The sequence below is a fragment of the Spea bombifrons genome, chromosome 5, assembly GCF_027358695.1.
Source record: "Spea bombifrons isolate aSpeBom1 chromosome 5, aSpeBom1.2.pri, whole genome shotgun sequence".
In the NCBI taxonomy this organism is placed as follows: Eukaryota; Metazoa; Chordata; class Amphibia; order Anura; family Pelobatidae; genus Spea; species Spea bombifrons.
Genome location: NC_071091.1, coordinates 109,247,758 through 109,262,858, shown reverse-complemented (window position 1 = coordinate 109,262,858; position 15,101 = coordinate 109,247,758). Strand labels below are relative to the sequence as shown.

Here is a 15,101-nt window from a genome sequence, read left to right as displayed (position 1 = left end):
TATAATGTATGGATAAATCAGTGAGCCGGGGCCCTGTATAATGTATAGATAAATCAGTGACCGGCCCCTGTATAATATATAGATAAATCAGTGAGCCGGCCCCCTGTATAATGTATAGATAAATCAGTGACCGGTCCCCTGTATAATGTATAGATAAATCTGTGAGCCGGCCCCTGTATAATGTATAGATAAATCAGTGACCGGCCCCTGTATAATGTATAGATAAATCAGTGACCGGCCCCCTGTATAATGTATAGATAAATCAGTGACCGGCCCCCTGTATAATGTATAGATAAATCAGCGGTAGAGAACATGCACCGGCGCTTGCAGTCCACACACATGTAATGATGGATCATGTAGACGTCACGGGCCGCGCCCCTCCCCCACACACGGACACGGACACGCTTCTGTATGATAACAGTTTACTGGTTGCATTGAGAGGCAGAAGTCACGGCGTTTACATCCACGTATGTACAATCTGCTAGTGTCGCGGGCCAGGGACTACGCTCCAGCACCGGAGGGGTTAAACTGCTCGGCAGGTTCAGGCAGCACCGGAGGGGTTAAACGGGGCGTTTATTACCCTCGTTATCTATAAAGGAAATGCAATATATACACCGAAAAACCACAAGCATTCCTGTGACGGGTAACTGGGTAATAAATACCCCTCGAAGGGCAATTAATCCAGTAAAAGGCAGAGTCTGTCAGCCATTGTAAGGACCCAGAGACCAATGAGAAGAGAAGGCACATGAGACGCGGCCACGCGAGGATCCGCCGCCCAGCGGGGGCACACACAGGACGTCACGTGGAGTGTCGGGTGAGGATGAGGATGATCTGGAGGATGAGGATGCGTCTCCCTTCATGCAGACAGGACCTCCTGGGGCATCCGGGGAGGCATTAACCCAATCAGCGCTTAAAGAGACAGCACAGACAGGGTTAATGACTATAGGGGGTGGACGGACAGACGGAAGGGGAGGGATATGTTGGAAAAGGGGAGGGATTTCCAGCGGGCATCACAGCAGAGGACGGCAACGGAGAATGGGGGAGCACCCCCCTTCCAACAGGACAGATGGTAGATCCCGATGCTCTATAAAAATGAAAGGCATGAGGTGATAATGTGACAGTGACTGCGACGCAGCGAGCGGCAAGGACTGCGACAGCAACAATACCTGCGACAGCAACAATACCTGCGACTAACTGCGACAATGATTGCAACAATACCTGCGACTAACTGCGACAGCGCAAGACAATACCTGCGGCCTGCGACAGCGCAAGACAATACCTGCGACAGCGCAAGACAATACCTGCGGCCAGCGGCCTGCGGCAGCGCGCGAGGCAGGGGCACAGCGGGTTTTAGACAGCGTCAGTCCCCGTAAGGAAAGCCTGTGTGCAGCTTGCACTTACCCCCATATAATGCTAAGCGCCATCACCGGTCTGCCCCCTCTCTGTATCACTAATACCCCTCTCTGTACGGGGGCAATACCCGGAACATCCCGCGGGGCCGGGCCCTGATTTACTAAATCCCAGTCACCCCTCTCCCCGGGGCAGGCAGCATACAGGTACCTGGATTTGGGGGTGCGCAGGCGGTCCTGGGGTGCCCAGAGTTTCTGGCCGGTATCCGATCCATGGGACGTCGGGGTGACAGGAGGAACAATCACTTCCGGAACCGGCTGGGGACAGACCCTGACGGGACGGGAGAGCGCGGTTAGCGGATGGCAGGGGCATATTAACATCCAGCAACACAGAACCATGAACCCCGCTCACTGCCCCCACCCCAGTTACCCCCTTAAACTGCCCCTGACCGGGTCCCCCCTCAATACTGATAATGGGGATTCAGAGCAAAACTTCCAACTTTCCCCTAAAGAGCATTTCAGAGTCTCGGGAAATAGCGGTCGGCCTTCGGAAAGAGTAACGCGGCTCCACATGCGGCCTATGAAAACGTCTCGTTACGGAGCAGACGCCGCGCATGGCCAGGGCCTCCTCGTCTGCAGCACATTAATCCCGAGGCACGCGTCCAACTAAACCCTCTCAATGACTGGAGTCCCGCACCAGTAATTAGACCAATGGAAAAAAATTGAAAAAGGCACAAGCTGAGCAGCCAATTAGGAAGAAGGAGCCAGTTGCATGCTGGGAATATTACAGGATAGTGGGAGATCTAAGCATAAAGAGGTAAGGTTAATGGAGAATGAGGATTAAGGAAACATATACACAGGTTTAGCACTCGACCCGCAGTCCGGATGCTCGGCCTCGGCCCATCATTCTAGATCGAAGGTTCTGGAGTCACCGTTCCAACCAGGTAAAACCAACGGATCTGGGGCAATTGGAGTGTTTTGGAGGCACGTGACGGACACCAGGCAGGAGCAGGACGTGCGCCCAACCATCGCTTACTGAAGCCGGTTTCACCAAAAAACGGTGAGCCTCATAAGGAAAGGACAGTGAGGGGACATAGAGTTAGTCGAGGAGAAAGCAGGCAAGAAGGGAGTAGCCCTCCGTAATGTCTGACCCACGATGGACTTACAGTTGGGAGACCTTTAGGAGCCTCATGGAGGGGCATCTCGGAAGACGGGAGTGAGGAACACACAAGAGGGTTGAGGAGGAGGAGGAGGAGGACGGGTCGATGGCGGTCATTAGATGGTGATGGGTTTTCTCTCAGTGGTCAGAGGATTGAGTATACGTTGAGTGAGGTTCTTCTGCCGATGAAGAAGGGTCCAAAAAATGGCTTTGACTCTTGATTGTCCGCATAATGGTGGAGTGTTGGTTTCGTTATATTCATGAAGGAGGTAGGTTATTGCGGACAGAAGGTAGGCAGCAAAGGGAAGACGATGGTTTTGATGGTCCTTTGGGCTTTAGAAGCTGGGGCCCTGGATCCTGCGCAGGTTGATAAGCAGGTTATCCCGTGTAGGGGGGGGTGGACGATGAGTTCTGGGTTAATTGCTGCCTTTTCTGGTGGGTATCGCTCTGCGGGTGGACAGTAACAAGTGCACACCATGCCAACCTGGCTAAATTCTGGCGCTCGATGATAGTGTTTTCAGGCATCGTAGTCATCTCTCAATATACAAATAAAAACATGAATATATGATGTCACCTGGCTAAAGTTTTCTTCTTTCTAGCTTTTTGGTTAAATTGTAGGCACTGCTTTGTTGTACAGTAAGTAATAAACTGAGTGTTATAGATTTATATATATATATATTTATAAAATAAAAAAGTAAAGCTTCACCACATGCAGAGCAGGAAAAGGTTGTTAAAGTTCATGAGATCAAAGGGGGTTTTGAAATTCCTATACTAGACCAGGCAAGGGGGCTCCAAACACGCCGAGACCCCGGTTTGCTTCTTGGCTGCAGCTTTGACTTAAGGTTAACAGTGCATCTGTCAAGCCTGCCACGTCAAACGGGATGCCCTGGGGACCAGTGGTGTATCTGCGGCCGTAGTTGCTAGAGGAGAACGAGGAAGAGGAGAAGCTCATTGAGAAGCCGGAGTTGCCAGTGGCATCGAAGCTGCCTCGTCTTGAGCCGGACCTGGATCCTGTTCTAGAACCGGACCTGGAGCCCGAGGCTGAACCGGAGCCGCTGACGTTGTATGGGCTGTAGTATCCTTTGCTGGACTGAGAGGATGCTTCCAGAAGTCTTAGGCCGGTCCCATCTTCCACCATGCTCTTCTCCATGGCTTCTTTGTAGGAGATCTTGAGTTTAGTTTTTGGACAGGTCAAATACTTGGAGTACGTGTTCACATCTCGCAGTTTTTGGGCAGTGCGAGCATCGATAGTGCCTTTCCGTAGGGCTTCATCCAGGTTGACACGTCCTTCAACATCTGGCTCTATAAGGCCACCGGTGAGGTACTGAACTTCCAAAAACCGCTGGCCGGCCTCGTAATAAAGCCAACCCTTCTTCAGAGCTTGGGCTGCTGACATTTTTGTCTTTGTCCTCGGGTCTTCAAATCCATTGTATGCCTTCTGGGCAAGGTTAATTCTGTCCACCATGATTTTGTCCACCAGACCCTTGTTGACGGCATCAATAACTGAGAATTTTTGCCCTGTGACGGGGTCAATGATTCCTCCTGTACACGCTTGGGCTTCTAGCAACCTCTGTCCGGTGATGTTGTCCACAAGGTTGCGATGCATGGCCTCGGTGACTGATACTTTTTCTAAGGTGTCAGTGTCCACGATACCTGCGATGGGGCCGGTTTCTTCAGTCGGATCACTCCAAGATACAGACTGAGCTCTTCCAGCTGGGCTTGCTGGGTAAGAAGAAGAAGAGCCGACGGAAGATGATCTTGAGCGGAATCCACCCATATTCCCTGATAGCATGTCTGCAAACTCTGTGATGGACAAGGTGCCTGCGCGATACTGGTCCAGTGATGACTGATCAATTAGGCCTTTTGCAATTGCATCATCAATATCATATTGTCGCCCTGATCTTCTATCTGTGATCATAGACTTTACTACCCCATCGGAAGAGGAGATGGTGACCTCTTCCCACTCACATTCTTGCTCAGAGAGTTCCATGTAGGTCTGGTGATCGATAAGACCTTTGCGATAAGCTTCATAGACAGACATCTCTTTACCGGTCTCTGGGTCAACAATTACCACCCTGCGCTTACGGACTGAGGATTTAGAAGAGGTCTTTCTTTCGCGTTTCTTTTCTTTAAGCGGCAGAAGACAGAGGCCAGTTTGTGGATCTGTGATGCATCTCTCCATGAGCTGGAGGTAGGTCAGATTCTCCTCTGTGTTAGGATCAAAGAATCCCTTGGTGTCGTCACTTGGATCGGTGAGGATCTCATTCATTTCCTCATCAAACAGACCTCTTTTATAGGCTATCTCCACTGGCAGACGGTGACTTTCCTCTGGGTCGATGATGCCTCCGGTTGCAATCTGGGCCTCAAGTAAGCGGATTCCATGATCTTTTAGAATCAGCCCTTTCTTCATGGCTTGGAAGAGAGAGATTATCTTGCCCGAGTAGGGGTCCTTGTAACCGGTCACCGCTCTTTCTGCCGACAGGAGCTTATCTTTGAATTCTGGACCTACAATGCCCATGCGCACAGCATCTTCCACTGCTAACTTGAGTCCCTTGATTGGGTCAATCACATACCCGGTGGCTGCCTGGGCTTCGAGTAACTCAAAGGCGGTTCCTGGTCTGATCATACCTTTCTTCATAGCTTGATAGATGGAGAATCTCTCTTTGCTGGACTCCACGTAGACACCAGCAATGCAGCTCGTTCCCTCAAGGAACTTCTGCAGGTGTCTTGAAACTTCCTCGACAGAGGTTAGCCCGTCTTGTAGCTGCTGAGCTGTAACCGCGTCGATTACTTCTGAGCGCACAAGTTCTTCCATAGTGATATCTTTCCTCAATCCTTTGAATGTCAGCTTCCTCTTGTCTGCGAGGGGCAGCAGGAACATCTTGGTGTTTTCATCACGGTGGCACCTCTTGAGAAGCTGAGAATAGCTGAGCTTTTCATCGGTGGAAGGGTCCACATAGCTCCGGACTTCACTTGGTTCGGACAACATATCGACGGTGTCTTTGTTGAGATACCCGCGCATGTAAGCAGTTTCATTTGGGATGTGGAAGCTGAAGCGTGGGTCAATGATGCCACCTGTCGCCAACTGGGCATCCAGAAGCCTAAGAGCTTGGTCAGCGGGGATGAGGTCTTTCTTCATTGCTTGGAAAATGGAGATCATCTGCTCCGTGTAAGGATCTCTGTAGCCTGTGACCGCTCTTTCAGCAGAGAGGAGTCGGTCGTGAATTTCGGGTCCGACGACCCCCTTTCTCACAGCCTCGTCTACCGTCAGGAGCTCATTCTTTACAGGATCGATAATGAAGCCAGTGGCCGCTTGGGCGTCCAGCAGTAAATGGGCCACATCAGGAGATATGAATCCTTTTTTCATCGCTTGGTAAATGCTGACGGTTTGCCTAGAGCCAGGAAGCTGCAGCCCAGCAACGCACCCTGTACCATACAGGTATTTCCAGACGCTCTCGATCTGTATAATCTCTTGAATGGTCTTCGTCCCTTGCTTAAGCATGCTGTAGATTTCCACCGTGATAAGTTTAGACTCGTACAATTCCTCTGCCGTAATGCGGCGACGTACGAAGTCATACGAGTAGAGCTCCTGTTGACGGATAATTTCGGTCTTCTCAATAATCTCGATGATGATGATAATCATACGCTCCTTTGTCAACCTGCCCGCGCGGAATTCCTCCATCAGCCGGTCTCTCTCCTCCTGAGGGAGGAGGTCGGATTGCATGAGCTCCCATATGGTCATGGAAGAGCCGGCCAAGCTTCCAGAAGGAATGTCTACTGTAGTTTCTTCAAACACCTTCCTGGTCTCCTCCTCACTGTAGACTTTGCTGGTCTCCGCTGCAGCCGTCTTCTCTTGCTTCTTTAAGGGAAGGAGGCAAAGGCCGGTGTCTGGATCTCGGATGCATCTTTCCTTCAGCTGCAGGTATGTAAGGTTTTCATGGGTGTTGGGGTCGAAAAATCCTTTGGTATCATCTGTGGGGTCAGACAGGATTTTGTTCATGGCTTCGTCAAAGTATCCACGCTTGTAAGCGACTTCCACTGGGACGCGATGGCTGTGAACGGGGTCGATAACGCCCCCTGTAGCTATCTGTGCTTCTAACAGGCGGATTCCGTGGTCTTTCAGGATGAGCCCTTTCTGCATAGCTTCAAAGACAGAGATTGTGTTTCCGGAATATGGGTCTTTGTAGCCGGTCACGGCTTTTTCTGCAGACAGAAGTTTCTCGTGCAGTTCGGGACCAACTACGCCGGCTTTCACCGCCTCGTTTACATAGAACTTCTGGTTTTTCACAGGGTCGATGATGAACCCGGTGGCGGCTTGGGCTTCAAGAAGTACGAGAGCAGTGCCTGGCCTTAGCAAGTTCCTCTTCATGGCTTGGTAAATGTTCATTTTTACTTTGTTCTCCTCTATGAACACTCCAGCAATGCTATCGCTGCCCTGGAGATAGCGCCTCACGGAGTCCGTTTCTGATAACTCTTTTACGGACTTCTTGCCGTCTTTGAGCTGTTCGTATTGAGACTTATCAATTATTTTGGACTCCAGCAGTTCCGTGGCGGGTACGGGTGCTCGAAGACCAGTAAACGTCAGTCGTTGCTGTTTCTTGGTTTCCGTTTCTTCCACGATGGTGATCATGATCTTGATGATCTTCTCGATCGTTACTTTACCGGTTTTGTACTGACGGATCAGTTCTCTCCTTTGTTCTTCCGTAAAGTATTCAGAATTAATTAACTCCCAAATAGTTATGGTCCTTCCTTTAAAGCTGCCGCTTGGAACTTCAACAGTTGTCTTCTCAAAGGCTTCCTTGGCTTGGGAATCATTGTAGACCTCTTCCAGTTGTGACTTTATGGCTTCTTCCGACAGAGGTAGCAAATAATGGCCGGTTTTCTTGTCTACTTTGCACTTTTTCTGTAGCTGGCCATACGTCAGGTGCTCTTGGCTATTTGGATCATAGAATCCAGTGTTTTCATCAACGGGCTCGGAGAGAAGCTTAGTAGTCTCCTCGTCCAGGTGCCCTCGCTTGTAGGCAACATCGAGAGGAAGACGGTGGCTATTTACTGGGTCGATTATTCCACCGGTGGCCAGCTGAGCGTCTAGGAGCCGAATGCCACCATCTTTAGGGATGAGGCCCTTCTTCAGTGCTTGGAACAGTGAAAGGGCCTGGCCTGTGTATGGATCTTTGTAGCCGGTGACGGCCTTCTCGGCAGAGAGTAGCTTCTCGTGATACTCTGGGCCCACGGTACCGGCTTTGACGGCTTCATCCACAGGGAAGAGCTTGTTTTGAACGGGGTCGATAATGTATCCCGTACCTGCTTGGGCTTCGAGTAGAGCAAGGGCCGTAAGGGGCTTCAGTAAATTTTTCCTTATGGCTTCATACAAAGTCAGCTTCTCACCAGATTTCTCCACCTGGACTCCAGCTATGGCTGTGCTTCCAGACAAGTACTTTTTCACAGAGTCCACCTCGGACACTTCTTTCACGGTCTTTTTACCTTGGTGAAGTTGGTTGAAAAGGTCTTTATCGATGATCTTACTCTCTACCAGCTCTGCCGCTGGGACAGGATCTCTCAGGCCGTCAAAGCAAAGCTGCTTCTTCTTCTCGTTCTCCTCCACTACGGTGATTATGATCTTAATGATTTTCTCAACAGTGATTTTGCCAGATTTATACTGCCTAAGGAGCTCCCGCCTTTGCTCTTCCGTAAAGTACTCAGAGTTTATTATTTCCCAGATGGTGACCGTCTTTCCTTGAAATTTGCCGAACGGAACCGAAACGGTGGCTTTCTTGAAGACGTCTTTGGTTTCCGATTCGGTATAAACCAGTTCTCTCTTGCCAGCTTTGTCGGTCAAGGGCAACAAACACAGTTTTGTTTCAGGGTCTATCACACATTTCTCCATGAGCTGCAGGTACGTCAGATTTTCTTGGGTGTTGGGATCAAAGAAGCCTTTTGTATCATCGTTGGGGTCAGACAGGATCTTGTTCATTTCCTCATCAAAGTAGCCACGCTTGTAAGCGACATCCAGAGGTAACCGATGGCTATTGACTGGGTCAACGATCCCTCCTGTAGCAATTTGAGCTTCCAGCAGGCGGATTCCGTGATCTTTTACGATCAAGTCCTTTTTCATGGCCTGGAAGAGAGAAATCTTGTCTCCGGTGTAAGGATCTTTGTAGCCAGTAATTGCCCGTTCAGCAGACAGCATTTTGTTGTGCAGTTCAGGGCCGATGACGCTTTCCTTCACCGCTTCGCTAACCGTCAGTTTTCTGTTCCTCACCGGGTCGATGATGAATCCAGAGGCCGCCTGAGCTTCCAGCAGAATGAGGGCAGTTCCAGGGGTGATGAGGTTCTTCTTCATGGCATTGTAAATGCTTATCTTTTCTTCGCCTGGTTTTATTAGAAGTCCGGCAATACTGCTCCTGCCTTCCAGGTATTTCTTGATGTCGTCTCTCTGGGAAAGCTCATGTACGGACACTGACCTGTTGGCCAACTTATCCAGCATCTCTTTGGTGAGGATGCCAGCCTCGTAAAGCTTATTGGGAGAGACTTTCTGCCTTAAACCATCAAACGCGTTCTCCTGATCGCCATTCTGACTGCTTCCATCTAAAGCGGTGGTGTTGCCGTTTGGCAGGATGGAAGTCTGTGTGATGATTGTTTTCTCACGGATGATGGTTTCTCTTGTTTTCTCCAGAGCTATTTTATGCTCCTGCTCCAGCTGCTCCAGCTTCTCCCGCAGCTTTCTATTCTCCTCTTCCAGGAGCCGTTCTTGCTCATGTCTCTTTCTTTCGAGATCCTGAAGCTCTTCTTGTTTTTGACGTACTTTATCCTCGGCCTCCATCTGCTTCCTTGTTGCCTCCTCCATGGTGACAGCCAGGAGTCTCTTCTCCTCTTCCAACTGGCTGAGCTGCCGCTCCTTCTCGGCCTTCAGGTTTTTAGCCTTGTTGACCTCGGACTCGAAGAGTTTCTCTAGCTTGGCCTTCTCCTCTTCGATGTACTTTTCTTTTTGGATCAGTATCTCTTTCTCGGAAAGGAACGTGGTTTGAAGTTGTTGGGTTTCTTGGCGTAGTATTTCCCTTTGACTCTTCTCCAACTGTAAAAAAAACAGACGGACGAAGCAGGAGAAACGTCAAATATGTGAAAATAAGAATTGGTAACACATCACGTCTCTCTGTATTGGCTCTCCTAAACTTGGAGGCGGAGTCAATGCTCTGGGGGAGTCAGCAGAACGCTGCGTATATATTGCCTATATTTACACCCTATATTATTGGCTGAGGCATAAAATGAATCAGCTGGCTGTGGGGCCAGGTCTACGTGACCCAGATATCGTACAGCGCTTTGGAATATGATGACGCTATAATAATCAATAATAGTGTTTAAGACTTAATATTTCAAAAAAATGAAATGGGAAAAAAACATGAAACTTTTGGGAAATAAATGAATAAATCTAGTAAAATACGAGAGGTACCGCTGGGAAATACTGGCACCGCGTTGTGACTTTCTCTAGGTTACTAGCTGGACAGACAAATAACAGCGAAAGACCGTAAATGAAGTACCTCTTCGGACTTTTTCTGGAGCAGCTCTGCCTCCTGCTTCAGTTTCTGCTTCTCCTTCTCCAGTTGGGAAATGGCTTTCCGGAGCTCCTCTGCCTCCTTGTCGCTGTGCTGTCTTTGTATCTCCAGAGTCTGCACCACCGTCATTTTCTCTTTGGTGGACAGCTCCGTCTCGTGCAGCTTCTCGCTGATTTCTTCGGCCTGTTTCCTGAACTTCTTGGCATCTTCCTCAGCTTTGGCCTGAGCTTTGCTCATTTCCAGCACCTGCAGCTTGAGACGTTCGGCTTCAGCGCTGATGTCCAGCTGGCGCCGTCTCTCTGCCTCCAGCGTCTTCTGGAAGCCCTCGGTCTCCTCGGCAAGCTGCTGCTGCATCATCTCCTTGTCTTCCTGGAGCTTCTTCGCCTGTTCCAGAGCCAGCTCTTTTTGCTTCTGAAGCAATTCGGCCTCCGCTTTCAAGCGCGTGGCTTCCTGGACCGCTTGCATCTTCTCCTTCAGCATCTTCTCGGCCAAGGCTCTCTGCTCGGAAAGGTCATCCTCCGCGATCTTCCTCAGACGCGCAGCCTCCTGAGCCTCTATACTCAGACGAGCCGCCTCCTCGGCCACCTGCTTCATCTTCTCAGCCTCCTCCTGCAGGAACTTCTGGGTATTGTCTTTGTCCTTCGTGATGAGTACCTTGTTTTCCTCCTCGATGCGGATCTTGAGCTTGATGAGTTCTTCCATCTGTATCTTGACTTTAAACAGCTCTTCCTCCACGAGCTTCTTCTGCCGCAACGAGTCTGTCACTTCCTCCTTCAGGCGGTTCAGCTCATCGTCCAGAATGGTCTTCTGATGGTCGGTTTCCTCCAGCTGAAGCTTCACCTTGGTTAGCTCGCTCTCGACCTGCTCTTTTTGTCTCAGAGTTTTCTCTGCAAATTTCTTATGTTTTTCCATTTCGGCGTCGGCCAGCTGCTTCTGTTTGAGTGCAGCCTGCTCCGCCTGGGCCCTCTTCGCTGCCTCCAGCTCTGCATCTTTGCGGATCCTCTCGGCTTCCTCCTGCGCTTGGGCTTTAGCCTGAGCCTCGTCCTCGGCCCTCTGCTTCAGGCGTTCGGCTTCCTCTGCCTGCTGACGCGACAAGACGGCTTCATGCTCGGCTCTGGCACGTGCGCGGTCTGCTTCCTCGGCGGCGCGCTTGGCCTTCTCGGCCTCTTCCTTTAGCTTATCGAAAACGCTCTGCTCCTGTTTCCTCGTCTGCAGCAGCTCCTGCTCCTTCTGCTGGACGGCGGCATAATAAGCTTTCTCCTCGGCTTCGATTTTATTTCGGGCAGCCTCCTGAGCCAACTGAATCTGTCTTTCGGCCTCCTTTTCGGCTAGTTCTTTCTGTTTTTTGGCTTCTTCTGCCTTGGCCTTCAGCCTCTCCACTTCTTCAAGGGCTGATTTACGTTGTCTGGCGGCCTCCTGTTCTGCAGCTATGATCTTCTTGACCTTGTCTTCCGCTTCTCTGCGCCTGTTCTCCTCCTCTAGAGCTAACTGGCGCTGTCTCTCTGCTTCTTGCTCAGCCCTTTCCTTGCTTTGCTGGGTCTCTTCTGCGATGTTCTTTAGCTTCTGTAGTTCCAGCTCCAGGTCAGACTTGCCGGCTGAGGCCTTTTCAAAGCTTATTTTGAGAATTCGGATTTCTTCCTCAATCACCCTCCGGTGCTTCACGGTCTCTTCGACGATGTTCTTCTGTCTCTCCAGCTCGCTGTCAGAGGACTGTTTTAGTTGGAGGATCTTCTCCTCGATGTCCTGCTTGTGTTGGGCCGCTTGCTCCTCCAGCATCTTCCTCTGATAAGCCTCGTCTTCCGCCACCCGTCGCAGACGCTCATTCTCTGCCTCCTTCTCCTTCAGGGCAATTTCGGCCTCGGTTTTCAGACGCGTGGCCTCGCTGATCGCTGCCAACTTTTCTTTCAGGATTCTCTCGGCCTCTGCTCTCTGTCGCAGGGTTTCCTCTTCGGCCAGCTGTCTTTGCCTCGTAGCCTCCTCCGAGAGGGCGCGCAATCTAGCGGCTTCCTCTGCCAATTCCCGCAGCTTGCTGGCCTCAGCTTCTAGAATCTGCTTGGACTTCTCACTGGTAGAGCGCGATTCTTCCTCTGCCTTGGATTTGGCCTGCAGGAGGATCTCCATTTCTGTGCGCATCTTGGCCAGCTCTTCCTCGAGCCCCTTCCTTCTCTGTATCGCCTCATTCACCTCGTTCTTCAGGCGGTAAAGATCTTCCTCGAGGACGATGCGCTGCTGCTCTCCATTATCCACTTCGGCTTTCAGACGTATGAGCTCCTGTTCGGCGGAAAACTTGTGTTGGGCTGTTTCGTCGGCGAGCTTTCTCTGTTTCTCCAGCTCGTCCTCAGCCAGTTCCTTCTGGCGTAAGGCAGACTCTTCAGCCTTGGCTCTCTTTCGGGCCTCCCGCTCTGCGTCCTCTTTCTGCTTCTCAGCCTCCTCCTGGGCCAGAGCTTTCTTGTGGGCAACTTCTTCTGCTTGGAGCCTTAAACGCAAAGCCTCGTTGGCCTTCTGCCTCCACTTCTCCAGCTCCTTCTCCGCTTCCTCTCTGGCTATCTCAGCGTCCAGCTGCTGCTTCTTCAGACGCTCGGCTTCTTCTTGCAAGTGGGTGACCGTGATGTGCTCCTGCTTCAGGGACATCTCCAGCTGAGTGGTCTTCTCCAGGAAGGACATGCGCTTGCTCTGCAGCTGGGTCTCTGCGCTTTGCTGGGCCATCTCCTGGGCCTGTTTAATCTGCCTCTCCTTTTCTAGTTCCGCCTGTTTCATCCTCCGCTCTGCCTCCTCCGCCTGCAGCCGTAACTTTTCCAGGTCTTCCAAAGCCTTTTGCTTTTCCCGCGCTGCATCTTTCTCCGCTTGTACCTTTCGCTGAAGTTCCTCCTCGGCCTCCCTCTTCTTCTGGGTCTCGTCCTTCACCTGTTTGCGCAGGCGTTCGGCCTCTTCCTGGGCCAGCTTCTTCTGCCTCTCGGCCTCCTCCGCCCGGGCTCTCAGGGCACTCAGCTCGTTCTCGGCGCTGGACTTCTGCTTCTGACTGGTTTCCAGCTGCAGCCGGATGATCCGGATCTCCTCCTCCACCTTCTTGCGGCTGTACTCGGCCTCCTCTATCAGCTTCAGCTTGGCTTTGATCTCCATTTCAGAGTTTTGCTTCATGTGTTGCAGCTCCTGCTGAATGTTCTTCTTTTGCTGCTCGGCGTCCACCGCGACGACCTCTCTTTTGGAGACCTCTTCCTGCATGTTGAGCCTCAGTTCCCTGGCCTCGTTCTCGGCCAGAGCTTTGGCTTGCTCGTGGGCCTGGGCGAGCTGCCTTTGCTTCTCCAGCTGGGCCTCTACCTCGGCCAGTTTCCTCCTTTCCTCTTCCTTCAGCTTCTCGGCCGCTCTCTGAAGGAGGGTAGGAACAGAGGGGGGGGAGGTGGGTAAGAGGGGACGGAGAGGGGCAATGGAGACAAAAAGGGAAAAAAAAGAAAAATAAAAATAAAACAGATGGAAAAAAATAATTCTATGCTTAAACTTAACTAAAAACAATGGTTGAACACAAAGGGATGGACGGGGTATGTGGGGTGATGGAGTACCCAACGAACTACAGGAACACTTCCATCGGGGGTGAAGTCACACGGGTCACATGATTTAAAGGGAAAGTGTGCCAAAGATTATTTTCGTGGTTTAACAGCGATGAACGTTTACAAAAAACGTTAATTTTCATAAGAAATGGCTCTGCGTTCTTTTATAACGGATCGTCCTCATAGCAGGACGGATGAAACCGGCGTGCGATTATCCTACTGCTCAGAAATTAAAGAGTTAATTCACTAGAAGTATTACGTGATTCAAGAAGATTAACGCAGTCGGTGTGAAGATCGGGGGCCCAAATGTCACATGATCATCTGATGTAATTAGGGGCGTGATCATTGCGAGCCCCTGGAGGGATTGGGACCCCTAGGATTTTTTTTTCTTGGGGGGGGATATAACGTCCCTATAAACCTTTGGCAGAACCAAAGAAAACCTGGACGAGTTTGTTTCGCCAGCCCACCAGCAGAGGGAGCCCCCACCGGCCAGAAACCCCAGCACTCCCGCCGCTCCATGCGGTGAATACTTTCTAACGCCTGAAAACCCGAGTGAAGACGGACGGACGGGGACGGGGGGAAAGACGGACGGGGGACGGGGGGAAAGACGGACGGGGGACGGACGGACGGGGGGACAGACGGACGGGGGACGGGGACAGGGGGACGGACGGGGGACGGGGACAGGGGGACGGACGGGGGACGGGGACAGGGGGACGGACGGGGGACGGGGACGGACGGACTCCGGAATGCTCTGCGGGGTCAGGGGAAGGAGCCAGACTCTGAATCCCAGCCGGTTTAACGCATATAATGGACGTCACCCGCGGGTTACTTTGTTGGCGGGATTAACCCTTACTCTTAAAGACTGGCTCCTCACCTCAGCAAAGCCGTCCAACCCGCAGACTAACGCCCCAACACCCGGGATTGCAGCATCTCCCCAAACTCTTGGCAGTGATGGCCGATCGCCCGGGATCACGCCAGGAGATCCTGAAATCCTTCTGCGCTTCACATCACAGTCCTTGGGTCACTTTACAAGGACCGGCCTTTTATCCAATTAACCCCGTCACTGCCATTAGGTCCCGTTACACGGCCCAGACCCGGCTACCCGCCGTCACAATGAGTTAACCCATTGCCGCTTGCTTTCTGAGCTCGTACCTCCTCCTCCTCCAGGCGTCTGAGGGTCTCGGTGATGAATTTGATGTACTGGCTGGTCAGGGTGGTGAGTTCGCTGTATTTGGTCCTGAGCTCCACGTACTGCGGGAGAAACAGCGCATGGTTACACGGATTACCGCCAGAGCCGCGTGCGGGTAACGAAAGGCCCGACCCGCGACATCGCGCCGGTTCCTCACCTCCTGGATGATGTTGTCCGACGCAGACTGCACTTTGGGTTTTTTAAGCGGGGACGAGGCCGGCTCTACCTGGGCTTTGTACGTAACGAGCTGCAGCTCGAAGTCCTAACGAAGAAGAAGGAGAGACAGATTAAATATAAAGGGGGGCG

The 15,101-nt window shown here is 51.5% G+C and overlaps 1 protein-coding gene across 23 annotated transcripts in view; it reads right to left on the bottom strand.

Annotated features, from left to right (window-relative positions):
- Positions 1-405: 405 nt before the first annotated feature.
- PLEC (plectin) overlaps positions 406-15,101 on the bottom strand; it is a 110,767-nt gene continuing 96,071 nt past the window's right edge. For all 23 annotated transcript variants that reach the window (XM_053467499.1, XM_053467502.1, XM_053467501.1 and 20 more), the window contains 6 exons: positions 14,953-15,057; positions 14,759-14,857; positions 10,047-13,427; positions 2,516-9,583; positions 1,561-1,680; positions 406-1,084 (listed from right to left, as the gene is read on the bottom strand). In XM_053467499.1, coding sequence (XP_053323474.1) covers positions 3,275-9,583; positions 10,047-13,427; positions 14,759-14,857; positions 14,953-15,057 — 9,894 coding nt within the window. In that variant the 3' untranslated portion in view covers positions 406-1,084; positions 1,561-1,680; positions 2,516-3,274. The remainder of the gene's footprint in view (positions 1,085-1,560; positions 1,681-2,515; positions 9,584-10,046; positions 13,428-14,758; positions 14,858-14,952; positions 15,058-15,101) is intronic.